Source organism: Sturnira hondurensis, unplaced genomic scaffold, assembly GCF_014824575.4.
Source record: "Sturnira hondurensis isolate 20B ecotype Veracruz unplaced genomic scaffold, ASM1482457v3 Scaffold0023417, whole genome shotgun sequence".
Taxonomy (NCBI): domain Eukaryota; kingdom Metazoa; phylum Chordata; class Mammalia; order Chiroptera; family Phyllostomidae; genus Sturnira; species Sturnira hondurensis.
In genome coordinates this window covers 134,652-162,142 of record NW_028096048.1, presented here as the reverse complement: position 1 = coordinate 162,142, position 27,491 = coordinate 134,652, and the positions used below count along the sequence as shown (strand labels likewise).

General features: G+C 41.6%; 2 protein-coding genes and 1 pseudogene across 2 annotated transcripts; 1 reads left to right on the top strand and 2 right to left on the bottom strand.

Annotated features, from left to right (window-relative positions):
• Positions 1-180: 180 nt before the first annotated feature.
• On the bottom strand, positions 181-7,169 carry LOC118981027 (olfactomedin-4-like). The gene is made up of 6 exons (XM_037037755.1): positions 7,052-7,169; positions 5,217-5,369; positions 3,985-4,209; positions 3,154-3,319; positions 2,603-2,762; positions 181-1,056 (listed from the first exon to the last, which is right to left on the bottom strand). The coding sequence occupies exons 1-6, from the start codon at positions 7,118-7,120 to the stop codon at positions 333-335; spliced, it is 1,497 nt and encodes a 498-aa protein (XP_036893650.1). The 5' UTR covers positions 7,121-7,169; the 3' UTR covers positions 181-332.
• Positions 7,170-13,172: 6,003 nt separating this feature from the next.
• On the top strand, positions 13,173-23,085 carry LOC118981018 (membrane-associated progesterone receptor component 2-like; annotated as a pseudogene).
• Positions 23,086-25,404: 2,319 nt separating this feature from the next.
• On the bottom strand, positions 25,405-26,371 carry OR52H1 (olfactory receptor family 52 subfamily H member 1). Its single transcript, XM_037037750.1, is given in 2 exon segments — positions 25,405-25,467; positions 25,469-26,371. Coding segments are annotated over 2 exon segments (957 nt in total). The 5' UTR covers positions 26,363-26,371.
• Positions 26,372-27,491: the final 1,120 nt, after the last annotated feature.

Here is a 27,491-nt window from a genome sequence, read left to right as displayed (position 1 = left end):
AAGGGTCACAGTTTGATTCCCAGTCAGGGCACATGTCTGGGTTGCAGGCCAGGTCCCCAGTAAGGGACACATGAGAGGCAACGACACATTGATGTTTCTCTCCCACTCTTTCTCTTTCCCATCCTTTCTCTCTAAAAATAGATAAATAAAATATATAAAAAAAACTCAAATCCACCTAAACCATCATTAAAGAGAACTTTAATGTGCTGATTGAGATATTAAGTATAAAAAATTTACTAGATATAATCAATGCTACCAATCATTAAGGCTAATGGCTATTTTGGGGAGTGAAGAAGAGGACATACTTCTACCAATGCTATTACTATTGGATCTCAAGGCCTGCGGGGCTTGCCGGGTTTGACAGCATTAGGTGGAGCCTTAGCTCCAGATGACCTTTCAACTGGTGGCTTTGGTAGCCTTCTCTTCAGTGTCTGGAAGCTGAGGTCATAATTGACCAGGTAGCCATCATTGTAGACATACAGCTTGTGATCTGAGGGGCAGTAGTTGATGCCCTGCAGTGTTTCTAGCATCTTATCCAGCAGGATGCTGAGATGGTGCTCCTTCCCAGTGTTGGTATCAAAAGCATAGAAGATCTCCTCTTGGCGGGTGCTCAGAGAACGTAAAGCATAGAGCACCCCACAGGCCATGAAAGCCCCTGACAGAGCTGGCTTGTACTGGCTGGTGCGCCAGGTTTCCTCCACTTCTAGGGTGTTGGGGTTGAGGCGACTCACAATTAGGTTGCCCTTGCTCTCCTCTGTTGCATAGAGCACCCATAGCCCCTTCTCATCACCAGCAAAATCTAAGTCTTTCCAGGACACACCAGCATAGGAGAAGCGGTTGTTGTAGGTGGCACCTGGCAATGGGCGCCGCAAAACCAGGCTGTTGGAAGAAAGGTCCACTTTGGCCATTTCACCTGTGCCATAGTAGTTAAAGTACATGAAGTTCTTGTACACTGTATTACCACTGCCATCACCATAGCCCATCTTCCATTGCTCATAGTTCTTCAGCAGTACCAGGTCATCATAGGACTTGTGCAGTCGGTAGTAGTCAAAGTACCTAAGCCAAACCAGAATCAGCAGGTGACAGCAAGAAACAAGGAAATAGACTGCTATTAAAAAAATGAGCAGGCTAATGTCCTCAGTAATAGTGGGGGCTTTGGAATCGAGCAGAATTGATTTTTAATCTTTCTTTTTTACTTACAATATACTACAAGAGAATAAATAATTGTAAAAAACCAGTATCAGTAATACTAATAACATCAACAACAATGATACCTAATAAGCACTATATATGCATTATCTCTTATTTTTCTTTTTTTATCTTTTGTTTGTTTTTTACATATATATATATATATATATTTGCATTATCTTATTTAATTATAATAAAATAACTTTTAGATAGGTTTTCTCTCCATGGGCTGGGAGAATAGATCTCATAAAGGTTAAATATTTAGCTGTAGGTTACTCAGCTCAGAAGTAAAATTTGTAAAACAAATAAATTACCTGCTTGTCAAGACTAAGATAACGCAAATAAAATAATTACTAGAGCATTCATTTCAAAGTAAGTAATGAACAAGTGGTAGCTATTATTTTTTCTTATTTATGGGTAATCTTTTCTTAAACTTCATTGCTTTCCTTTTGCCATTGAGGCACAGATGCCCTGTAGTAGGATAGAGTTTTGAACCTGGATTCAGAAGATAACTTCGGAAAGTCTCTTAAATTATTCCTAAATTGTAAGTATTGCCATCTCTTAATATTGGGCAGTAAGAGGGATTAAAAAGAATAATGAATGCAAATGTGTTTTATATGCTACAAAATATCTGTAGAAATTGGGGAGCATTATTATCAGCAGAGAGCTCATCATTCATAGGTAACTCTCAACTGGGATTCTTCAATAACTAGTTCAATCCACATTCACCCCTTCCTCCCATGACCTCCTACTCAGTTGAGTCTATATCATACTGTGTCTGTACTCGCTTCAAACACCTGGTCTGGGAGTTGCATCTGCCTTCCTAACCAGACTGCCAGTTTATTGAAGAGTGTATTTGTCTACTCATAGATTCATTTAGCCATTCTTTAACAAACATTTTTCTGCACCTATTATATCATTTACACTTTTCTATATAATCTCATGTGATATTCTCATTTTAGAGCTGGCTAAGATGGGTCTGAGATGTTAACTCACAAGGTCACTTAGCTTAAGTGGCAGCATTGAGAATCAATCTCAGATCTGTTTGACTCCAAGTGTCTAGCATAGCCAAGTTTATCCTCTGAACTTTTTCTGAGCAGAAGGTAGTATTCTGAGGCCCAGGTATAGAAGAATTTGTTCTGGAGATGAGATCAGGCTTGAAGACAGCCAGCTCTAGATTAGATGGGATGGGACATTTCAGACAGTGAATTTGTAAACGAAGCTTAGGGCCATCTGGGCCATCCTTAATCCATGAGAGGAGCACTAGGAGGTAACCTGTCGGGCCTAGACTAAGTTTTCCCAGGGGTGTAGAAATAGAAGAAGCTGAAATGGGGATAACAGGAAACCTGTCAGGATAGGTTAGGGAATATTTGGAATGAACCTGGCTGTAGAAGAAAAAACATTCTGGACTCACCTTCCATCTGTACGCAGAGGAGCCACCCAGTAGAGGGAAGAGGATGAGTTGGTGGCTGAGTCTCGACCCCAGGCCCCTGCCTTGTAAGAGAAGCCTCTCCAATTGAGCTGCACCACGAGGGGTCTGCTGACTTTCTGGAGGCCTCCATGAGCGCAGGAGCCTAGAGAGCAGGCCAGGTATGAGCTTGATGTGAAGCATATGACCCACAGAGAGCAGAGTATGAACTTATGTGTGCATTAGAGTGTATGCCCATGCACCTGAGTGCCTATACAAATGTATGTATAAGCATGTGTAATTGTGCCTGAATAGAGACTAGTGCATATGTCTGATTGTGGGTGTATTTACTTGTCTATGTATGTGGGTATGCCAATGTGTGAGAGCGTACCATTCCAGGTCTGCATTCCTTAGTGATGCACCAAACAAGGGAATGAAAGACTTACTCTACATCAAGATCTTTACTGCCCACCCCTCAGTACACCACAGCCAACCCTACATGCCCAACCCCGTCCTTGGGGAGATGATATCTTGGAATATTTAAACTGAAACCTCACCAGGGGGAAGGAATGGGCTGGATTTTCTGGAGGCTTCTTCTTTCTCCTTCTCCCTCTCACACTCACTTAGCCGGCTCTCAAGGACATCCACCTCCTGGTGGAGAGCGCGGAAGCTGCGCTGGTCAGAGTCAGCCAGAAGCTTGAGTGTGAGGCTGGCATTAGCCACCTATGGAAATGAGATGCCAGAAATGTGGGTCACTGAATGATCTTAAGAGTTGAACTCAGGGCCCTGGCTGGCGTAGCTCAGTGGATTGAGCGCGGGCCTGCGAACCAGACAATCGTGGTTCGATTCCCAGTCAGGGCACATGCCTGGGTTGCAGGCCGGTTCCTTGCAGGCTAACTACCAGCATGGGAGGCACAAAAGGCAACCATACACTGATGTTTCTCTCCCTCTCTCCTTCCCCTCTAAAAAATAAATAAATAAAATTTTAAAAAAAGAACATTTAAAAAAATTTTTAAAAAAAAGAGTTGAACTCAGGATCCCACATTTCTCAGCTCAGGGTCTTCTCCAGAAAGAAGTGATTTTGGAAATTCAAATTTTCAACTAGATGAGACAGGGGCTAGAAAGAGAAGAGAGATTCTTTTTTTTTAAGATCTTATTTATTTTATTTTTAAAGAAAGAGGAATGGAAGGAGAAAGAGAGGGGGAGAAACATCAGTATGTGGTTGCCACTCACATACCCCCCCCCCATTGGGGAGCTGGCCCACAATCCAGGCAAATCTCCTGACTGGGAATTGAACCAGCAACCCTTTGGTTCACAGGTTGTCATTCAATTCACTGAGCCACACCAACCAGGGCAAGGGAGAGTGGTTCTTAAATCCACCTACATACCTGGCTCTGGAGTTGGTAGAGGAGGTCCTCAGCTGCACTAACCCTTCCCTTAGCCTTAAGCTGGGCTGCCAACTCCTGTGCTCCCTCCAGCTCCAGTTGCAGCAGGTTGAAGGCTGGGGACTCATAGGAGGCAGCAAGGGCAATAGGATTCCTGAACTTCAGGGCGCGATTCATTTCCAGGACCTGGTTGTCCTGAGTTTCAGTGACATGTTCATACTCACTGACCTGGGCATGGGAGAATGGACAATCAGTTACCTCAAACCTCAGTAACTATGGTTCTTCCCATCTATTTACAGCCCCCCCCCCCCGACCAGTGCCACACAGCCTACAAAATTCTCTCGTATCTGTCACCCTACTTGCTCCCATTAAAAGCTCTTGAGGTGACCATTAACATTATTCCTATTTCACAACTGAGAATACCAGCATCTTTTTCCCTGCAGGAAAAATATAATGTGCTCCCATGAATAATGCACACTCACATTTTTGGCCTAAACTTTCAGGAAAATAATCCCATTTTACAGTATACAGATACAGAATTAGTACTAGCCATGTATAATGCTCATCCTTATTTTTCCCTCAAAAATTTGGGCAAAAAAAAAGAGTATATTATTTATGGCAAAATATGGTAAGTCTTTCCCCTGAACCACCCAGACTCTCTCTCCTTTTCAGAGCCACATACTCTCAGGATTGGTTTAGTAAGGGAGTAAATGGACTGATTTGCAGCTTCCAGTCTGGTCCCATCCTATTGACCTTCCCAAAGAGCTCCACTAGTGATCATCACATAAAACAATTGCCTACATCACACTGCTGATGCAACATTTCTATTTACCCATCCTCACTTACAGCACCAATTCCAAGTTCACCAGCCTGGCCCATACATCTCTCCACTGACGGTCCCTATTTTAACTCTTCTATTCAAATCCTCTTTTGCCTCCCGTGCACTGGTCATTCCACTTCCAAGCCTTTTCTTGTTTTTATGCTCTTCCCAGCCCCCAGTGAATCCAAACTCACTAATTCACCCATTGATGTAGGAAATACCCATTACATAAGCCTCTCTGCTAGTACCCCTGAGGATCCCCAAAGCAGTACCTAGTTTTCCCTTCATACTAAGGATTTGCCTCAAAGATGAGGGCTGTGCTTCTATAGGCTTTTTCTTTACCACCAGAGCTCATCCTTTTGCTACTTCCTGTCCCAGACATAGCCCCAACCCTAGCCCCAGCCCTAGTACTCACCCTGGACAGCTCCTGTTCATACTTGCCCATGAGCTCCTGGGCTGTACTCAGTAGCTGTTCCAGCTGCTTCAAGGGGATGAGGTTGCTGGGCAGGTAAACCATACAATGGCATATGCCATCCTTATCAACAGAGCCTGGCACATCTCTTATCACCTGCAAGGTCACAGGCACATTAAGCATATATGTTGAGGCACAGTGGACTTTTTGGCAATGAGGCAAGAGAAGAGGCTGACCCTTCTTCTCTTGCCTCATTGCACAGGAGGCTGTTCTTGACTGTGGGCACTCTTCAGCCATGAGTGTGAGGAACCCTTTCCTTGACTTCTCAGAACTGAAGCTACAGTCCCCTTCTGGCTCCTGTTCATAGGGCCACCTTCATCCTACTTTGTATACTGGCTGGATCTGGCTGCAATTCCCATAACTGGATGCTCTGTGAGATGGAGTAAGGCTACTCCAAAGAGACTTGTGAGGGGACTGGTTTGGGGGCTGCAGTTCCTTGCAGTACCCCCACTGTAGAGATTTAGCGGACCCCCACAACTTTTCGTTGTCTCGAAGACAGTAGGTGCAGAGAGTTACAAATTTCCAAAGAAAGAAAATTAATATTAACCCCATGATCAGGCACGAGAGTCTGGATGGGTATTCAACATTCACAAGAACATGACAAGGTAGGACTTGTAATGTACACTTTATGATAAATAAACTAGAGGTCCTGACTATTTAAAAATAATACTTTATGGAGTCACATGATTCATAAGTGACCAGGCTGCCATCTGCCTGCAGGGCTCATGTTTGCTCTAAGTCCTGTGCCTGTGCTCCTAAGGGAGCTGCAAAGCTCCAGCTCCGTCAGGGGGTGTGTGTGATGCACGCCAGCAGGGTGGGGGTGGCAGGCAGCAGCTTTACCTCGGCTAAGTAGAGTGAGGAGGAAAGTTTCCAGAAGTGAGAGATGCATAATTTGGGGTCTTATTCCCTTTACCTATAATCTTAATTTATAACCCACTGATTCCAGAGCCAGACAGCCTCAGTTCTACTTCTGGCTCTGCAACAATGGGTGATCACTCTCTCTGTTCCAGTGTTCTTTTGTGTAAGTAAGGATACTTATGTTTTACCTTAAGAAGTAAAAATGCATGTAGAGATTCATTTACAAAGGCTCTTAATAATCTATGGTTATTATTAGTTATTATAGACTTTAAGTTATTAAGACTCTTATTAGCCTGTTAGTTATTATTATCCTCTATGGCCATCTGTCCACTCCAATTTTGAAGCTGGATAAGCCAGCCTTAGATTGCAGACTTCTCCCCAAGTTGTTGACTAGGCTTGTGGCACCAGCTGTGGTTTCTCTACAGAATCTTTAAGAATTAAGATATGTCCCTGATCCTCCTCTGAGTAGTCCCACACATAGCTTCTGTGTCCCTAGTAGTTAGTCTGGCTTTGTCTTCAGCCTGCCATGACTCCAGCTCAATAGTGTAGTTTGGGGGGATAATGGAGCAGAGGTCACATGCATACCACAGCCCAGGCTGACCTCCCTCAGTTCCTGCACCCTTAGCACAGGTAAAGAGTAGTGAACTTCTGCATAAAATGAAGGTTCAGGAGGAGCAGGTAGACAGTCCAGAATTCTTCCCACTCACCTTTGTCCTTGTTTCCCTCCCTCACCCTGTGCCCACCTAAGCCCAGGGATCATCAGAGCAGGCAGGGTACTCTCTCCTCCTCCATTCATCTATCTCCACCATCATGCTTCCAGAACCTGGGGGTTCTTGAAGGATCTGAGCAGTGGGGGGAGCCGATAAAAGCATAGAATCATCTCCCTCCCTTTTTGTGATCCCCCCACTGTCCACCCGTACCTGAGGCTGTCCTGGGAGCCCCAGGTACAGCAGCAGCAGAGTAGTCAGAAGGGCTTGGATGGGTTGCATCTTGCATCAGCTGCAGGATGGACTAAGACCTCTGAGTTCCCCCAGGCTTTTATCTCTGGTCCAAGTGAATAGTCTCACCAGGAGGGGCACAGATTTCAACATCTGAATGAACTGAGAATGGGAGAGGCTGTGGAGAAGGTATGAGGATAAGTGGTGGGAGGGAAAGGTTGCGACACACTGGTGCCTGCAGATGTGGGATGGGAATGAGTTTCTGACTACAAACAGGGTCTTCCTCATTCATCCCCAAGCTGAGATCTGTCCTCCTTCTGCTGGGCCCCCCTGTCCAAACAGATTAAGGCAAACCTGATACATTCTGTGGGGGCCTTCAGATGGGTCCTTTTCAGGAAGGATTATGGTGTGTCCTTCAGCTTTGAGGGCAGAAATATTCTAGTAGGAAATGCAACCTTACCTGCTTCTTCCCAAGGACAGAGCCATTAACTGAACCATGTGCCTTTGGATGAGAGCCAAAATGTGTATCTAGGAGGTTTGCTTCAGCAACACCATACTGGTCTACTCTGTTATGTGCCCTGTCTTACCCCTAGAAATTAGTCTCGTGCACTGTTGTAGGCCCTCTAAACATTTCTATCCCTTCCCACCATTCAAACACAGCCCCCAGTTCAAGGTCCTGATATCAACAGCCTCCAATGTCTGTCCTTCAGGAAAGTTCCCTCCCAATATCTTCTAACCAGTCACAGGAGCCTATTATTGAGCCCCCAGTCCTCTGGGCTCTCAACTGGACTCCCTGAGTCCTGGATAACGAATCATAGTTCTGAGTCCCTGGTGTTGCTACACCTCTTGAGTACTTCTCAGGCAGTGATGAGTGTCACACTCACCCAAATGCCAGGTGGATATCAGATTTTCTGTGAAGTGTGAGTTTCTCACCACCCACCCCCCATTTTTCCAATGAGGAATTTGGTCTTTGTAGCTCCCTTGTATGTATCCTTTATTACCTCCTGACTTCTCACTGTACCCCCAGATTCAGACATTAAAAGCAGGTGGTACCACCATAGAGAGGTTAGCCAGTAGGATGTGAACGTGGCAGAACACTGTGTGGCAGCCAAAATGCTAAGCCAGGAAAGAGCAGAGGGCAGGTTTGTAGAAAAGAGTGCTGACACTGGCATGGGCCCTGCTGATATCCAGGGCCTTTGGGGGGGGCACCATGGGATGGCAGGCAATGAGCAACATGGAGAATGAGCAAGCCTCTATGAGCCCTAGGTCCAGTGCTGGAGAAGGCAATGTGTGACAAGTGACGTCACAACATGTGACATGTACCAGGCACTGAGATGTGTGTCACCACAGGCCAGCTGACCCATACTCATGTGCTCACAGTAGGTGTGGGGCAGTACCTGTTGTCCAAAATAGAGCAGTCTCTGGAGCAGGACTATAAGGGGCACCATCATGCAGGTACCACAGGTCACAGCAGCTACTGCCATTAAACTTACCACATGCTGGGTCAGCAATAAACATAGCACAGAGGCTGGCAGATTGCCACATGCCAGTCTATAGCCACAGTGAGCAGCAATGAGGACTCACTTGGACAACACAGAGCTGAACCAGGCAGGTCCCAAAGGAGATTTCATCTGACAGACCCCAGAGCACAGCCAGGGCTTTGTGGCCAGAACCTAGTCCATGGCTGACAGAAGTCCCAGTAGCCAGTACACGGGTGCCTGTAGTGTCTTGTCAACTGCCACCAGCCCCCAAAGAAGGGCATTCCCTGCCATAGCTGCCACATACAGCAGGAACACAAGCACAGAAAGCCAGGCATCCAAGGCCTGTAGTCCTGGTGTTCACCACAAGACAAAGGGCCCAGGCCCAGAGATGAGCACAGTTTAGTTGAAAGCTGGCAATATGGGATCTAGATCCATCTCCTGGTTCCAGTTGGCTCTGTCCATGCAAGGCATACATGGAGCCTGTGAGAGGCAATCTACAGTTCTACAAAGATTTTGGGTAGATGGAGATGGGGATCAGGGCTCAGGGCACTACAGCCTTCGCTGAGAGCCATCCTTGTACCACACACTGTTTTACGAATTTGGCATATGCTGACCTATAGATTTTCTTTTTTTGAGAGAGAGAGAGAGAAAGAGAGGGAAAAAGAGACTGAGAGAGAGAGGAAGAAAGAAAGAGAGAGAGAGGGGGGAGAGAGAAAGAGAGAAACACTGATTTGTTGTTCCACATACTTATGCATTCATTGGTTGATTCTTGTATGTGTCCTGATCAGAGATCAAACCCACAACCTCGGTAATGTCAGGACAACACTCCAACCAAATGAGCTACCTGGTCAGGGCCTGACCTGCAAATTTCCCAACAGTCTGTGGGGTTGCTAATATTCCCATAGGGTAGATCAAGGAATTTAGTTCCCGAGAGATTAACAGACATACTCCAGATCACACATCTGACAAATAGAACCAGGACTTGTATCAACACTATTGCTCTTCTGACAGTCTTCTCTGGATGTCTCCTCCTCAGCTCAGGCTCATGGAGACATTGAAGTGTGCTTTTCTGGATGCCCTGTCCCAGATGACATCAGTCGTGTTATCTACGCCTAATCCCTCCAACTGCTGTACAGCCTCTGTGTTCCCGCCATACTAGGGGAGAGGTAAGGCAGAGGAAGAAAATATGCAATGGCTATTTTCTACTTCACTTACTGACAGAACAACTGCTCAGACAAATCTCCTCTCCTAAGGTCCTTTTCCAAAGGCCACTTAATAGCTCAGATCCACTCTTGGAAACATTACAGTCCTCCCAGACTGTCCAGTACTTTTCCCCAGCTGCCCATGTCCTCTGACATCCCTTCCTTCATCTTCAATACACTGTAGCTCTACGTACCTAGGTCACAAACCTTAATTCCTGCATTGACCAGTTTAGACATTCATGTCCTGACTCAGTTCTGTGGCTCTTTTTCTTCTGTCCTTTGTCCAGGGGGAAGTCCTTAGGTTATACAGAACTCAGTTGGGGAAAGTTCTGATCCCCCTGAGGGTACAGCAGAGCCTCCAGGTCAGGCTGCAGTAGAAGCAACTGGAGTCAGATGCCACAGTAATAGTGCAGTTGGTGGTCAGATTAAAATGATGGGGGTAGCAGGAATTTACTTATCTGGGTTTAAGTAGTCAAAAAACAAAAATAGCCTAGAAGAAGGCTTTCCATGCTCTACCTAAATACCACAGTAAGGTCCTTGAACTTTATAAAGTATAGCATCTGATATTTAACCTCGTCCTGGGGACTGAGGAACCTGGGGCAGGTGAGCAGAAAAAAGGGTCTCTGGCCCTGGGTGAAGCTCTGAAGCTTGTGTGTTTGCTCTGGCCCCCTGTCAGCATTGCCTCCTGGGCCTTCTCTCACACCCCCACACTTTGACTCTTGCAAGGTAGGGCCAGGTAATAAACCAGGCTAGACTTTTCTACATGGAAGTCTTGTGGGTTTAGAAACCAGAGCCTCCTTCTGAAGGATGAGGTTTCACTGGATCATGGGGCCCCTCTCACAATGGGAGTACTTGTGGGCTCCTCTGAACCCTGGGAACATTCTGCCAGGACCAACAGGGAAGGCCAAGCCTTTACAAAAGAAAGAGGATATATCAAAGCCATCAGGCCCTGAGAACATCTCTCCCAAAACCACAGGGTAAGCACAACTGTACCCAGGCAGGAGTCCAGTAAGAAAATCCTGCACTCAGGGTGTAGGGCCTACTGGCATACTTCCTCTTGACAAAATTCCAGAGACAATTTCTCTGTTTCCCCTGTGTACATAGCCCACACTTCTGCTCCTTCATTTCTTCCCCTTGGCTAAGTGATGGGGAGGGGAAGGAAGCTGGGACTCACTGCCCAGCCTCAGCCTGTTCTGTGTTTGGTTCTCTGTAGGTACAGCCGCACCCTTTCCATTGTCCACCTGCCTGTTCTGCTCTCCTCGTCTGCCCAGTCCCTCACCTTGTCTCCAGGCCCAACAGCACTAAGCTTCCTCTATAGGTCAGGAGTTCAGCAAAGGATACTTTGACAGAGGAGTGAAATAGGTTCTCTACTCTCTCTGAGCTCCCAGGCCCAGGACTACCTCTGACCTGTTGCTTGGAGTCCTGGTGCTTTCCCTGGGGGGCAATGCACTTGAAAGTTGTGGCACTCACATGTGCCCCTGGCTATGATCAGGAACCTGATGTATAGAACAGATTGGATCACACAGAGCTAGGACCAGGAATAAGATCTCCTGGATCCCATTCCAGGACTGTTTCCTCTCCTGGAATTTTTGCCTTATTCCTCAAGTGACAACAGTTTTCTCCTTGGCAGAAGCTGCCTTTATCACTCAGGCAGATTTGGCAGCTCTGGGTTCCCACTTCCACTCTGAGGGAGTCCTCATTCCGACTCCATTCACAATCCTTCTTTCTGAAATAAGACTGTGGGGCTGCTGGTGGTACACAGACCTGCATGCACCAGCCAGACTATGACTTGTCTCCCACCATCTTCTACCTTCTCTCCATGGGATTCCAAGCCAGAGTGCATTCCCTTCCTCTTTTTCTGTTGATCTTTCTCAGAGGGCTTCTGGCCCTTCAGAGTTATTCTACTCAGAGGAGCTTACATACTGTGTCCTGCCTATGGAAGCTAAGGGACAAGGTACTCCTTGTCCTCTATGAAAGAGTAGAAAATCAAAGAACATATTAAATGCATCTGGATGCATTATGGGGAAAAGAAGGCACAGTGAAAAGAGATCACTAATTGAACTCAGACAGCTGTCTAGGTTTGTTATATTACTTGGGGTGACTTTAGCCTTGCTTCAAACAGAACATGTGATCCCCACATTGATTTTGGAGGAAGGCATGCAAGGTTGAATCCTACTTCTGCTACATACAAACTGTGTGACTTTGGGCAAGCTACTCAGTTTCTCTATGCCTCAGTTTCCTTATCACTGAAATCAGGATAATAATGAACATGCCTACTTTACAGGAATATTTAAAATATAAATAAATAGAGCATGTAAAGCAATTATGTAGGGTACAACAGTGCCTGAAATACAGTAAATGCCTAACACGTTAAACAGTCTTGTTATTACTATCCTTAGTACTTTTATTGCTCCTGGAATCCCATCATTTTCCACTAAACTCTTAGTTCTCAATTTCATAATCTGATTTTTTAAAAATCCTTTATTATATCTTTAAAAATAAGATGACTTGGGGACTGTGCTAAAGTAATTTGAAAGCATAATGGTCTTGGACTTCAAAAAATCATAGCTAAAAGGCAGGCTGAAAGGTTCAGATTTGATCTGATAAAACCAAAGGAAGAATTTCCTTTGCCAATAGACCCAAGAAAATTAGATTGAGTACAAGACTCTTTCTAAATAAAATGGGGAATTTGGCAGCACTGTCTTCTCCTCCCTGTTCCCAATACACAAAATTCCACACTGTTCTGACCCAGGAATGGTGAGATGGAATGGAACTGGAGACATCTTAGCCCCATTTCTCAAAGTTAGTAGCCACACTGGTCTTCTTTGCACCCCAAAGTTGTTTTCTAACAATAAGTCCAAACAACCCATTTCCATCAGGACTAAAAGGCTTCCTGGAGCATCTCCTTGAGAATGGGCACTTTTAGAAAGACTTTCAGTGTTTGGCTCAATCTGAAATAAATTTGTGTATGAAATGGGGAAGAGACATTTTCAGGAGTCCCAAAGTTTGTCTAGAGTGTGACTGATCTTGGCTGATGAATTCCTGCTGATGGGACAGGAGCCTCTCACCTCACTGCTGTGGAGATGGGATTAAAGATGAGGAATGGGCATCCAGACTCTACCTACGCTTGCTAGGTAGGTAGAGGGTCTATCTATCTACCCTCTGCTACTTCAGTCTCTGCCACTCCTGCTTGTCCATTCAGCAGTCACTGCACTTGAGACCTAAGGGATCCAAAGGTGCTCCTGTGTTAAGCTGGAGAGAATGGGTATGGGTAATAAAGATTCATGGGTCTCTCTTCACTAAGTCGCTCAGGAGGGCATGGACCTGAGTCCCTGGAGGAATTGGACATGGACCCTGAGTCCCTGGAGGAATTGAGGACCTGCTAGTGGCAGGTGTGAACTGCTTATGAGGAATTAGCAGATGTCTGTGGCCACCCCTGATGACTCTCCCGAACGACTCTCCCGAACCCCAGGTTTATATGCCTGGCACACTCAGGAACTGGGGAAAGGTAAAGACTGAAACAGAGAGGCCTCTGCAGAACCACGGATGTGACAGCAGCACATCCAGATGGAGACATGCTTCACTCTAAGGGCAAAGCTAGTTGCCATCTAGAAATGGGCAGTCATCATTACTTAGTATTGTTTCTTCCCCCTTGGCTTTACAAAGAAACAAAGCAACTGACTTGATGGAAAGAGCCTGAGTTTTTGAGTTAGGCAGAACTGGATTTGCATAAGGCTCTTCTACTGCATATCCTTGAGCAAGTATCTTAATTCTTTTAACTTTAGGTTTTTTTCCCTTTATATGATGAGGATTAGTGTATCTTCTTCAAAATGTTGTGAGGATTAGAGTAACATACATAAAGCACCTAGCAAGTCCCTGAGCCCAGGAGAATTAACACAACCTTATTTTAGGTAGTACGCTTTGGAAAGAGTCAGCTTCAGGACAAACCCTGGCCATCTGAAATACTTGCTGGACCCACATAGGGTAGATATTGGGCCCTAATAGTAGATATAAGTTTCACAACACCATCCTTTTCTCCAAAAAAAATGTGCTCTTTTTCACTTAAAGGTACATAATAGAATGTGATAATGGCATATGTTTCACAGTATGTCACCCACAGTTCGTATTTGTTCTGAGACCTAATTTTAATAAAATCAGGGGTTGCACTGTCACAGAATGAATTAACAATTTACCATGAATTATGCTACTGTAATCATGTGTGTTTAATATTCTAGAATAATCCAATATCTCCTTATCAGATTGGGTCTTTTCCTTGTGGAGAGTGTATGTGTGTGTGTGTGTGTGTGTGTGCCTGTGTGTCTGTGTGTGTCTGTGTGTCTGTGTGTGTCTGTACACAGTATAACCTAAAGAGTGCAAAAGCAGTTATTGAGATATGGCCCAGAGACCACAAGCAACAAGTCTACTGTGCAAATTTGATGCTTTATTGCTGAGGGCTCTGAGTAAGGAAGTCAACCTGCCCTACTTTTGGTGGGGTACCTACCCTAAGCAAGCTGCCCATTTTCCAATAACATAACAATGCACATTTAGGAACACATTAATGATATGGAAGTCCAATGCACAAAACAAATAAATAAGGCTGGAAAAGTCTTTTTCATTGCATCTTGATGAATGCACAGATATTGCTAGCATGATAGTTATTTTATTGTATGTGCAACTTCAGCATGGCAATAATGTGAAGGAAGAATTATTCTTTCAACATATTTGCAGACAAACCCAATATCTCTGAACTGTATATAAAACTATGAAGGATGCAATATCAACAAATGTAGTTTAGGATTTAAGTTTGGTATAAAAGTGTATTCTGATGGAACTGTGATAGGTACACATAAACACTGCAGTAGCTACCAAGATGGAAGAGCTTACATCAAAATGTTAAGCAAAAAGTTTGTGGTGAAAAGCACAAGTCAGCTAAATTAAATAATGTGTTTAGTGCTATAGTATGAATGGGGAGTTATAACAATTTATGAGTTAAATTCAAGATTATTCTCTTCATTGTGTGATAGAATGAGAGCTGATCAAAAACAAGTAACTGCGTAATGAAGAATGGTGATTATTGTGGGGGAAAGTTTTGCTGAGATATTTAAATTATGGGATGAACTTTCAGTGCTTCTGGAAAATAAATGTTCTTTTTTATTCCACTTCTTAAGGTGTAAATTGGGCAGTGAGACTTTCTTATTTGACTACATTTGGTATTTTTTTTTTATTCTTAATACCTTCATGCAATATTCTTTAATCAGAAAAGTTTTAGAGGTAAATACAGAAGTTATAAATTTGAAAGGTTGAGCTTTCTACAGAATATTATTACATCTAATAAAATAACAATAATTTTAATAAAATAAGTGATGAGCTATATACTATGCACCTACAAAAAGTTATCACTGAACACCTTACAAGTTTAATAGAATGTTGTGAATTTTATTCTCCAAATTTTACAAATACAAATTCAAAGATTTAAACTCTATTTCTTTTTTAGAAAAATTATTTTATTTATAAAAAACTGTTGGGAATGTCTACTAATGAATCACTGAACATAAATGATAAAATATAGCACTATCCACCTGATTTTAAATAAAAAATAAAATAAATGTTCTTAAAATAATGAAATTATTTTAAAATTATTTCTTACATTCCCATTAATAGAGCTTTTGTGAGTAGGTTTCTCTACTACTCACACTAAAAAAGCAAAACCTAACCAAACAAAATGCACAAAGATGATTTAATTATAAATTATTGAGTACAAGTAGTATTCTCATCAATTCAACCTATTAGATAATTAACAAGAAAGATGCAAGTTAGACTTCCAGCCAAGATGGAGGCCTAGGTAGATACACTGTGCCTCCTTGCACAACCAAAAAAAAGCACAACAAATTTAAAAACAAAAAAATGACCAGAACTGCCAGAAAATCAAACTACATGGAAGTCCAACAACCAAGGATTAAATAAGAAACATTCATCCAGATGGATAGCAAGGGTGGAGATGGGCAGCTGGGTGGAAAGGACTCACAACAAGGTGGCAGCTGGAGGACCAAGGGAGACAGTGGCTGGTGGAGTGGGAAGTCCCTCATTGGCATGCAGATAAACCAGGAGGAACAACTGGGGAGGCAGACAGACCACACAACCCAGGGCTTCAGCGAGGAGAAATAAAGCCTCAAAATCTCTGACTGAAAAAACTTATGGGAGTTCAGGCAGCAGGAGAAATTCCCAGCCTCACAGGAGAGTTCTTTGGAGAGACACACAGGGCCTTAGAATGTACACAAAACAACCCACCCATGAATCAGCACCAGAGAACCCAGTTTGATTGTGGGTAATGTTAGAAGTGACTGAAAGCCAGCAAAGAGCTGAACAAGTGGCATTGTTTCCTCTCCCACGAGACAGTGATGTGGGTTGCGCTGCCCTGAGGAATACCTAAGGATCTACCCCTTACTACATAACAGGTGTGCCCAGACCGATATATATATATCCCAAATGAAGAGATAGCCAACCTACCAGATGTGCAGTTCAAAACACTAGTAATCAGAATGCTCACAGAATTGGTTGAATATGGTTGAAAATTAGATTAAAAATGATGGCTATGCAAAGTGGAATAAAGGAAAATGTACAGGGAACCAACAATGAAGGGAAGGAAACCGAGACTCAAATCAATGATTTGAAACAAAAGGAAGAAATAACATTCAACCAGAACAGGATGAAGAAACAAGAATTCAAAAAAATGAGGAGAAGCTTAGGAGCCCCCAGGCCAACTTTGAACTTTCCAACATCTGAATCATAGGGGTACCAGATAGAGAAGAGGAAGAGCAAGAAATTGAAACTTATTTGAAAATATAATGAAAGAGAACTTCCCCAATATGGCAAAGGAAATACACTTCCAGGAAGTTCAGAGAGTCTCAAAGAAGTTGGACCCAAGGAAGCACACATCATAATTACATTAGCCAAGATTAAAGATAAGGATAGAATCTTAAAAGCAGCTAGAGAAAAAACGAGTTAACTACAGAGGAGTTCCCATAAGACTGTCAGCTGATTTCTCAAAAGAAACCTCACAGGAAAGAAGGGGCTGGAAAGAAGTATTCCAAGTCATGAAAGGCAAGGACCTACATCCAAGATGACTCTATCCAGCAAAGCTTTCATTTAGAATGGAAGGGCAAATAAAGTGCTTCTCAGATAAGGTCAAGGTAAAGGAGTTCATCATCACCAATCCCTTATTATATGAAATGTTAAAGGGACTTAACTAGGAAAAAGAAGATAAGAACTATGAATGTAAATTGACAACAAATTCACAACTATCAACAGCCGAACCTAAGGGCAAAAAAGCAGAATCACAGAAATAGAAATCACATGAAAGAATACCAGCAGGCAAAGGGTAGGGAAAATGGGGGAAAAGCTAGAGGGAATAAGAAGCATAAATGGTAGGTAGAAAATAGACAGAGGGAGGTTAAGAATAGTGTAATTTAGAAGCCAAAGAACTTATATGTACAATCCATGGACATGAACTAAGGGGTGGGGGGGAACAGGGTGGGAGGGGGTGCACAGGGTAGAGGGGAATAAAGAGGGGAAAATGGGACAACTGTAATAGCATAATCAATAAAATATATTTAAAAATAGATGCAAGTTCATTTGGTACATTAAAATGTTAAAAATTGATATACATAGTCTTGCTTCAAAAGGGAAATGTATATACATTTATATATAAGGTTTTTACTATCCCCTCATAACTTTTGTTTATAATTATAGAAAAACTAAATGTTATTCTGTAATGTAAGTTCTCTGCATTAATCACTAACATGTACACTTTCAATAAACATTACATATAATTTCTGTCCTTACTTTTTGTATTTATTCTGGTTATATTTATTGTAATGTATTTTGTGTCTTTTTAATGTAATAGAAATAAGACTGGCATGTTCTAAAGCTATTTTTAAATTTTATTTTTCTAATTATTTATTTTATGAAAGCATTAATCTGTAGTTTTTGTAAATTAAAAAGTGATCTTTCCTTATTAACAGTTTGAGAAGAGCTTATCTCAAGGACCTTGTCTACATATTTCCACATATGTGTATATCCACATTTGTAATCTGATAGTTGCCTTCTACAAACAAATAAGCTAGTGTGACAGTTCTGTGAATCTTCAGTCGTTCTTCAGTGTGTCTTCCAAAGCTTAGACTTGGAAATAAAATAGCCGGAAGCCAATCTACAGGTACAGTCATGTCACATTCTCAAATTAAACGCTACCAGAAACAAGTTTGTGTTTTTATATCTATCTGTCTGACTCTTATGCCTACTTCACAATTAGTTTGCTAGAAGTAGAGAATGTATGATTTATTATTAGTTTTCAAATGCCAACAATAGCATCAAGCTATGAGATAGTTTATAAACCTCATCTATTGATATTTCCTTCAGTTCCCTGTATCCACTGAATATTGTTTTATGAGCTCCCACATTTCTCACTGCCCACTGCCTGCAACCCCTGAGCAATGTCATCATCACTAGAGAAGATTCCCCCATCAACCTAGACTTGCAGATCTTTGAAACATATGGTTTCACACCTAGTCTCAGGCAAACCCCTCTGGTGGCAGGTTCTGTTCTCCTTATTCTTGGGGCTCAATGTTTTTGTGTTATTCTACAATCATAGAAATGAATTCCCCCAGGAAGCTTTTTTTAATTCCAAGAAATGGTTGAGCAGGCTTCCATTGTGTTGTCCTAAGACCCTAGTGTTGTCATTGCAGTGTGTAAGATAATCTGAATAAGCATCTACACATGTGATATCCTCCCTAGGCTGAACTCTAAGCCTCTTGATTGTATGCAAAATGTGCACTTGCTTCACATCTCTATTCCCAGTTTGTATGAATTTTCTTTCATATAGCAGGTTCTTTGTGAAAGTTCTTGGACTAGAATTATGACATAAAAAGGTTCAAAAATAGCAGATACAAGACATTAAAAACCTCTAACTGTCTCTTTCCTTCTAAGGAAGACATTGTAAATCTGTCTCACTACTCACTTTAAATAAGCCCTACATTATCTTTCTGAACACAATAACTATACCTAATTGAGACTGGCATATGACATCTACCATATATGCAATATATGGCCCAGGTACAAGGTTTAAGGATCTGGCCAAGATGGGGGCAAATGAGATGGCTGAGTGAATACGGCTAAAATCTAAGAGGCAACAGAAATTGAATCACAAAGACCTAAAGGATGGTGAAATATAGAAAGTCTGGAAGAGAGAGCATGAGGGGCATATTTGTTGATGCCTACTTCTATAGACTAGAATTCTAAATTCTCAGGATGAAAAGATAAGTCAATTCCCTTATTGGTAGGATCTTAATAGCTCATATCTGATATAACAGATGTGGAATTCACAAAAAGAAAAAGATATAGGAGGAGACAATTTATGTGTAAGAAAATTACTTGCTGATTTTTTTATAATTATTCTTTTTTAATCCAAGCCAAAACATGTAATTTTACTCATGGTCGACAATGGGACAGAATATTTGCAACCAGTCTCACCAGTCATTGGCAGCTGAGGTAGTAAATTTGAACTTGAAGGAAGAGCAAAGCTGGACCTAATCTGTTTTCCTATAAACTGTAAAGGAAAGGGAGTATTTTATTTTATTAGTTTTTTAGTTACATTTCACACATAATATTATATTAATTTCAGTGTACAACATAGTGATTAGATTTATATAACTTACAGTGACCATCTGTATAAGTCTACTGGGTACCATACATAGTTGTTACAATGTTATTGACTATATTTCCTATGCTGTGGGTTGGATGAATTCTAAATAATAGTAGGGAGCTCAGGTTTAAACATGATGGATCCTAGATGAGAATGGCAGTGGTAATTAGTAAAAATACTAACACCACAGCTAACACTGGACTAGTATTTTCACATCTTCAAAACATATTCATCTACAATTTTTTTTTAGATTTTATTTATTTATCTTTAGAAGGGAAGGGAAGGAGAGAAGGAGACAAGTATCAATGTATGGTTGCCTCTTGTGAGTCCCCTGCTGGGAACTGGCCTGCAACCCAGGCATGTTCCCTGACTGGGAATCGAACCGCGATCTTGTGGTTCGCAGGCCCGTGCTCAATCCACTGAGCTATGCCAGTCAGGGTTCATCTACAATTTTTTAATCCTAGTTCCTGCCCTTAGGTAGGAAAGCAGACACTGAAATTTATAAGGAAGCTCAAGTATAAAAATTGAAAGCTAGAGTTACCAGCAAAGTGTCCATAAAGCCATGAAAATAAATGAACTCTAGTGGAAGGGGTAGAAAAATAATCACAGACAACTGGGCCAAAGACAAAGGGTAGGAGAAGGAAATGGAGATAGTGCAGGAAACAATCTCTTCCTTTGTTCTTTTTCTAGGTCATTAAGCTTTCATGGGAGCCATTGGTGCATGTAGGGGAATAATCGTGGGTTTGGGTTCCTAGCAGGGTGAAAGATGTATGTACTTTTAAATTATCTAGGCTCAGACTCTATTTATTTATTATTCCTTCAGCAAACTTTAAAGAATATCAGCTGTTGGCCAATTCACATTCTCAGCAAGATGGAAATAGCCAGAAGGGAATAAGAGATAATCTCTTCTGATATTTGTGAATATTTTTAGCAAGTTGGCACAGCAAGCAGAATCCTCAGCCATTGTGGCTTAATTTAAGGTAACTTAGAGTTCATAAAAACAGGCTCTGATATTTTTTCCTTCCTGTGGAATCTGTTTTCACAAGAGTAAGGCTACATTCAATGGGAAGGAATATCACCGAACTGCGGGGGTTAGAGGTTCCAGTCTAACTCCACATTTATGTCTTCCTTATAGAATGTCTAGGAAAAGTCTGTTTTATTCTGTGGGCTTCAGTTTCCTCTGCTAAGAATGAGATTTGGATGAGTTCAGTCCCCCAGAATCTATCCAAAAGATTCCCCACTTCATATCCCCACCTCACTCTGCTTCAGACTCCCCAACCTCTTTTCTTCCCCTAATCCATACCACGCTGTGTCCAGCCCAGAATCTTTGCATTCCCTACTTCTCTGCTGTCTTCTTCTCCAGCCAGTTGTATTCTTTACTCAGCTTTTTAAAAATATTTTATTTATTTATCTTTAGAGGGGAAGGGGGGAGAGAAAGATCAATGTATGGTTGCCTCTGTGAGTTCCCTGCTGGGGACTGGCCTGCAACCCAGACATGTGCCCTGACTGGGAATCGAACCGCAATGGTGTGGGTGGCAGGCCCGTGCTCAATCCACTGAGCTACACCAGCCAGGGCTTCCTCAGCTTTACTTTTTATTGGTTATATTACTGTTTGAAAGCAATGAACGTATTTCTGTTCTTGCTTGTTGTTTGTTACTCCTCCTAGAATATAAGCTCCATAGAAGCAGGGCAGATCCTCTTTCCTTATTATTAACCTCATATTCTAAATGCGTAGAATAATGTATGGAATATATTATTTACTCAATAAATAACTCCCAAGTGAATAAATTTAAAAATTTATTTTTAAATTTACTGGAAGGACTCTATATCTTTCTTCAATACAGCATATAGTATTTGCTCAGCTCTAACGCTTTGGACATTTGGATGCATCTTACCGTGAATGTTCCTTTAATGTAATATTGCCCTCCTCATCCCCTTCCTCATTGCAGAAGTGTGTCACCTAATTGACTCTCTGGTGACCAAGAAAGTACACTCGTAGATAAGAGCTCCACTAGTCCTTTGGACAATGCGTGCACTTTCTACTTTAGTGTCCAGATGAACTAGTTTGGAGTCTCATCTGTGTATGACAATGAAGGAGGGGTCAAAGAGATTTTTAGCTCCCCTCAGTGAGAAATCCAGTCATTTTTCTTTATTTTCAGGGATCATGTCCTTTGGGGGAGCTCACTTCCTCAAGGTGTTTAGAGCCTGGGAACTACTCTTCCCTCCCAGCACCAGTGCGGACACCCTTGGCACCGATAAATATGCTACATTTCTCACTTCCATTACAGCACTGCTGATAGAATGCACTGCTTAGAGAAGACTTTAGCTGAAAATGTTCCGTGTGTGCAGGGAGGACTGGAACATTCAAAGGGAATTATGGTGAAGCATAACATGGACAATAATTAGAATCAAACATTATTTATTACAAACGTCCGAAATCCACCCATTAATACCCTGAATAAGGAAATTTCTAGGAGGAAAGCGCTGGTGCCCAGTGGTGGCGACGGGTGATAGAGATGTGAAGCTAGGCACCCTGGGGAGTGGCAGTGGGGGCAGCACCGAAGGGAAGGCAGTACCAGCTGGGGCAGCGAGGGTGCAACAGCAGAAAGGGGCGGCTGGGCGGCCACGGTGCCGGGGCTTCTGACCAGAGGGCCGGGAATTGTTGCAGAACGTGGCGCTAGTAGCCCTGGTGGCGCTGGTGCTGCTTGGGGGCCTGCTAGCTGGGGGTGCTCTGGGGGTCCCGGGTTCCAGGCGCTGGGGCAGGGTCAGCGAGGACCGCCCCGCCGCCACTCTGCCGCTCAGGAGGAGCGACTTCAGTTCGGAGCAGCTGCTCCAATATTCCCTACCCCGCACACCCTGCTTTCAGCCAATGGGTCTTCTACTTGACCAGAGGCAGAAAATTCTACTGCCCTTTGGGTCCTTATGGAATACTTGCTGGCAGGGATGCCTCCAGAGGACTTTGCCTAGGTAAAGATGCATTTAATGATGGTCTCTCAGATTTGAACGTCATACAAATGGAGAGTGATCGAGAATGTGAAATGCCATTTAAAGAAAAACATGTTTACGTAAACAGACTGCTAAAACCAGAACAATCAGAATATACAAATGAAGAAGGGATTATAGGGGAAAAGGGGAAAGGGTTTGCAAGAACAATTATAAAGGACACATGGACAATAACAAGGCGGGGGTGGAAACCAGAAGGAAGTGAAGAGGGTTGAGATGGTGGGGAGGGGTGGGGGTGAAAGGCAGAAAACTGTACTTGGACAACAATAAAGAATGTTAAAAAATAACAAATAAAATAAAATAATAAAATATTCATAAACGAAAAAAAAAGAGAGAAGATACCAAGAATCACAATAAACAGGATTGAACTTTGTAAACAACCAAAGTCAAGGATCTTCAGAACTGCAATTCTTACTCCTTTTTCACAGAATGTCCAGTGTCTTTGGGTTTGGTTCACTGGCTGCAAAAAACGTTCAACAGATTGTGTACAAGCTAAATGAGTCTAAGAAAATTTGAATACTAGACCTTACATATGCTGCCAAAATCATTTGTTGTAGTTGTTTGTGGTGCCTGTTTGGGGCTTCATCATCCTGAAAAGGAGACAGGATTTTTTTTTTTTAAAGAGCAGGGAAGTTACAAGGTTACTTTTTCTTTTAGGGAAAAAAAATCAAAGACAATCAAAAATGTATTTGCAACTTAAGTGCACAAATCTCAGCAACAGCAAGGGATTCCCATTTCCGGTGCTGTGCTTCTGTTTTAGTATCCGGGGAAGAAGGAAATCCGGGCAGGAGAGGCGGGGCACACGACAATTTGATAGGCTACCGAAACAGTAAACTGTGAATCCCAAAACTTGTCTTGTTGGGTTCTGTCAGGAAAAAGGAAACAAAAAACACCTTTATGTCTAAGAAATCTTTGGATGTTAAGAGACGGGATTTCAAGTGGATTTAAGTAACCCAACAGTAAGATCATTTGCAATCGTTTTCATCCTGCCCCTTCCACTAGATCAAATCAATATTAGTGGTGCCTTATTTCACTTACGTAGACTTGAATAGTTTTCAGGGAAAGCCCCTATATGAATTCAGAAGTCAGTACAAGCAGCATTGACACGGAAGTTGGAATATTCTGTTGACTGAAAAACCTTTATGTTATTCTGTGTACATAGAATATAAAAGGAATATTCAAAGTTACTGCCACATACATTAATATACACAAGCTTAATTAGCAGTGTGATGGCCAAACACATTTTTCCATGCTTTTCTCTTATCAAAAAAATCGAAAACCAAATCAACAATTCTATTGCCCAACAGCTGCCTAATTTTAGGAGTCTGGCCCTCACAGCTTACTAGTGTGGATACCTGCAGCCATACATAGTGTGAATGTTGTGTGAGTGGACATGGATGTGTGAGAGCACCTTGGAAGGGACTCTGCAGACACTTTACACACCAGTACTGTTTTAATAAAGCATGTATAATAGACCAAAGTAAGCTTGAGTTACACTTTATATACAAACCATAAGCCAGTGCATTATGATATGGTTGTCAGAATTGTGCACTTGATTCCAGATAAGGAAGAGCCTTGGAAATGAAAAAGCAGGAACTGGTTAACCACGTTGTACACATGCGCCACATTCACTGAAACTTTAGAACAAAATCCCACTTTGTGTGACACACTAAGAGATCTGTTTATTCAGGTAAGGACTGATATACAAACTGTAGGTATTTTTACTTCATATTTTGATGCCAACTGATTATACTGAGGTAATAGCACTCCAGGTGGTAGTCATTGGACACAAAATAATAAATGATATTATACCAACAGGTATTAAATTCTTCCACTGTTAGTTGAAAACAGCCCTTATGTGTCAGTTATCCAATTTCCACACTACTATTTGGTTCTTAGTTCGGGATAAGTTAAAACAAAAAAAAACTTTTTATTTATAAATCAATTAAATTGAAGTCTCCTGTTTTATGAGTGTAATCCATGCAGAAACCATCAAAGAAAGGGGAACTTTTTGCTACAATTCTAAGCTGAAGTATGCAAAATACAGCAGGTCCTTAAATAACATCATTTCATTTAATGTCATTTCACTATAAGATTGAGAAGATGTCATAGGAACTTAATTCTTATTTATTTCAGTTACTCTGTGGTAAAATCTGTTTGATTTTACATCATTTAAAGTTGCAGAACCTATCAATGACATTAAGTGAGAACTTGCTGTACTACATTCTCTTATATTCAGTCTTGGAATGTTTCGTAGAAAGTGCGGAATTTCAGCCAAATCTCAGCTGAAGAATGGTTGTAAAGACAAGAGTGTTAGTAAATGTTTTGTGTGCTTTTATGTAAAATATTTTCTGAACAAATCTATTAAAGTACAGGTCCTCTGTATTAAACTGATATATATATATATATATATATATATATAATGATTCATATATATATATATGAATCATTTGAGCCTAAAGTTTAGAAATAAACATACACTTGTGAATACAGAAATACTGAATATTTATGCAGTAAAAATTATGAGTATGTCCATAAAAATGAGTAATTTTTGTGTTTTGGATTTGAAGTAAACCATGTTCTATAGACAAAAGAAAAATACATTTCTAATAGATATTTTCACTTTGTCCTTTTTCATGTCTTTGTTTCAACACTTGCTGTACTACTTTCTCCGTAACTGTAAATCTCAAATTCCAAAATTTTATTGTTTTTTTTCCACTTAGAGTAACTCAACTCTCTATTTTCATCTCCTTTTTCTTGGTCATAAACTGTAGAATAGCCACAAATAAAGAAATCATCAAGGAACTTTTTAGACATAGAATCACCTCTTTCATAGAGATATTTTCCTGGTACTCAAAAGTACCTGAAGGCAGTTTTTACTTTCAAGCATTTGCTTTTTAAAAATTATTGCGACATTAATATACACTAGTTTTTCCACTGTGCAATGGAATATCATTTTCTACCTTTGGCAAAAAGCAAAAGGATGACCTTATCTCTGATCTGCTTAGATCTGCTTAGTCTTCACTCCATAGACAATGGGGTTGAGAGCAGGTGGAATAACTATACAGAGGTTAGCAAACATGATGTGGAAACTATGGGAAACATGTCCAAAGCAATGGGCAAGGACAGAGAAAAAGCCAGGTGTATAAAACATGAGGATAACACACACATGGGAACCACAGGTGCCAAGTGCCTTCTGGTGGACATCTCGAGAAGGGAGGTGAAAAAACAGCACAGAGAATGAGATGGTATAAGAAACAGCAAGGAGAATGACATCTGAGATGACTGTTATGATGGGAACACAAAAGCCATACCAGATGTTGATGGAAATATCAGCACAGGAGAGCTTAGCAACACCTAAATGTTCACAGTATGTGTGGGGTATGAGGCATGTCCTACAGAAAGGCAGACGTGTGAGCAAGAATACATCTGGCAAGATGATGCAGAAGCTTCAAAAAGAGATGCCCACAGCAAGCTTGATGATGGTCTTGGGGGTCAAGATAGTGTTGTATTTCAGGGGAGAACAACTGGCCACGTAGCGATCAAATGCCTTGCTCACCAGGATGGCTGAATCCAGGACAGAGCTATAGTGGAGGAAGAACATTTGTGTAAGGCACCCTGGGAATGTGATTTCTCGGGCCCCAAGCCAAAAGATACTGAGTGTTTTGGGAACAGCAGGTGTGGACAAGATGAGGTCATTCATGGCCAGCACGGAGAGAAAGAAGAGCATGGGTTCGTGAAGGCTACGCTCCACCGCAATGAGGTAGAGAAGAATGCAGTTTCCCGCCACAGCCACAATATAGATGATACAAAAGGGAATCCCAATCCACACATGGTATTGCTCCAGGCCTGGAATCCCCACCAGGATGAAGGATCCTGGGTTGTAACTGCTCAGGTTGAAAATGACCATGGCAGACCAAGATGGACAGGGTCCTGAGGACAGAGGGTGGTAAAGGATAGTTAGGTAAAGGATAGTACTCTCACTTTGAACAACTTATCATTATTGATTCCTAAGGATAAGGTGATCATATAATTTATCACCCAAAACAGGAATTTGTTAAGTGAATGAAAGTTGGTATTATAACAATGGGAAGTAACATTTATAAATCAGGATTATCTCAGATGAAGTTAGAATATACAGTCATTCTACATATAGAGAACACCTTCTTCTTTTTATTTTTTTTTTGTGTGTGCTGATTTAAACAAATTTTCCCAGGCAGCCTTCCAGAGTAACTACAACCACTCNCTTATCATTATTGATTCCTAAGGATAAGGTGATCATATAATTTATCACCCAAAACAGGAATTTGTTAAGTGAATGAAAGTTGGTATTATAACAATGGGAAGTAACATTTATAAATCAGGATTATCTCAGATGAAGTTAGAATATACAGTCATTCTACATATAGAGAACACCTTCTTCTTTTTATTTTTTTTTTTGTGTGCTGATTTAAACAAATTTTCCCAGGCAGCCTTCCAGAGTAACTACAACCACTCCTTTCATTGTTCAGTATACTCTCGATACAAGTTAACAAACTACGAAATATACTTTTCCATGGGTTGGTGGATGATAGTTTACATGAGGTTGTGGACATTTTTGGTAAGATCTGCTTGTTCTGTCATTCTGGAATATAAATCTCTGCCTCAGGGCAATTACTTATACCTACCTGGTGACTGGTTCTTAGAGCTCTGAAGTCAACAACTCTTTATTGTCATTCAAAAACTTAAGTCAGCTTACATGAGCTGAGTTTCTACACTATGTTGAATAATTAATTCTAATTAGAACAGCTTCCTATAGTGGAGGTTCATGAGTTCTGCTTCTGCAAAAAAGAAAAAAATGTTTTCCAGAACCATATGTACTATGTAGCTGAACAATAGCCTAATATTTTGGACTAAATGACACTATTAGTTAAGATTTCTGTCCAAAAGAAGAATTAACATCATCAAAATGTCCATACTACCCAAAGCAATTTACAGATTCAATGTAATACCTATTAAAGTACCAATGGCATATTTCATAGATATAGAACAAACACTTC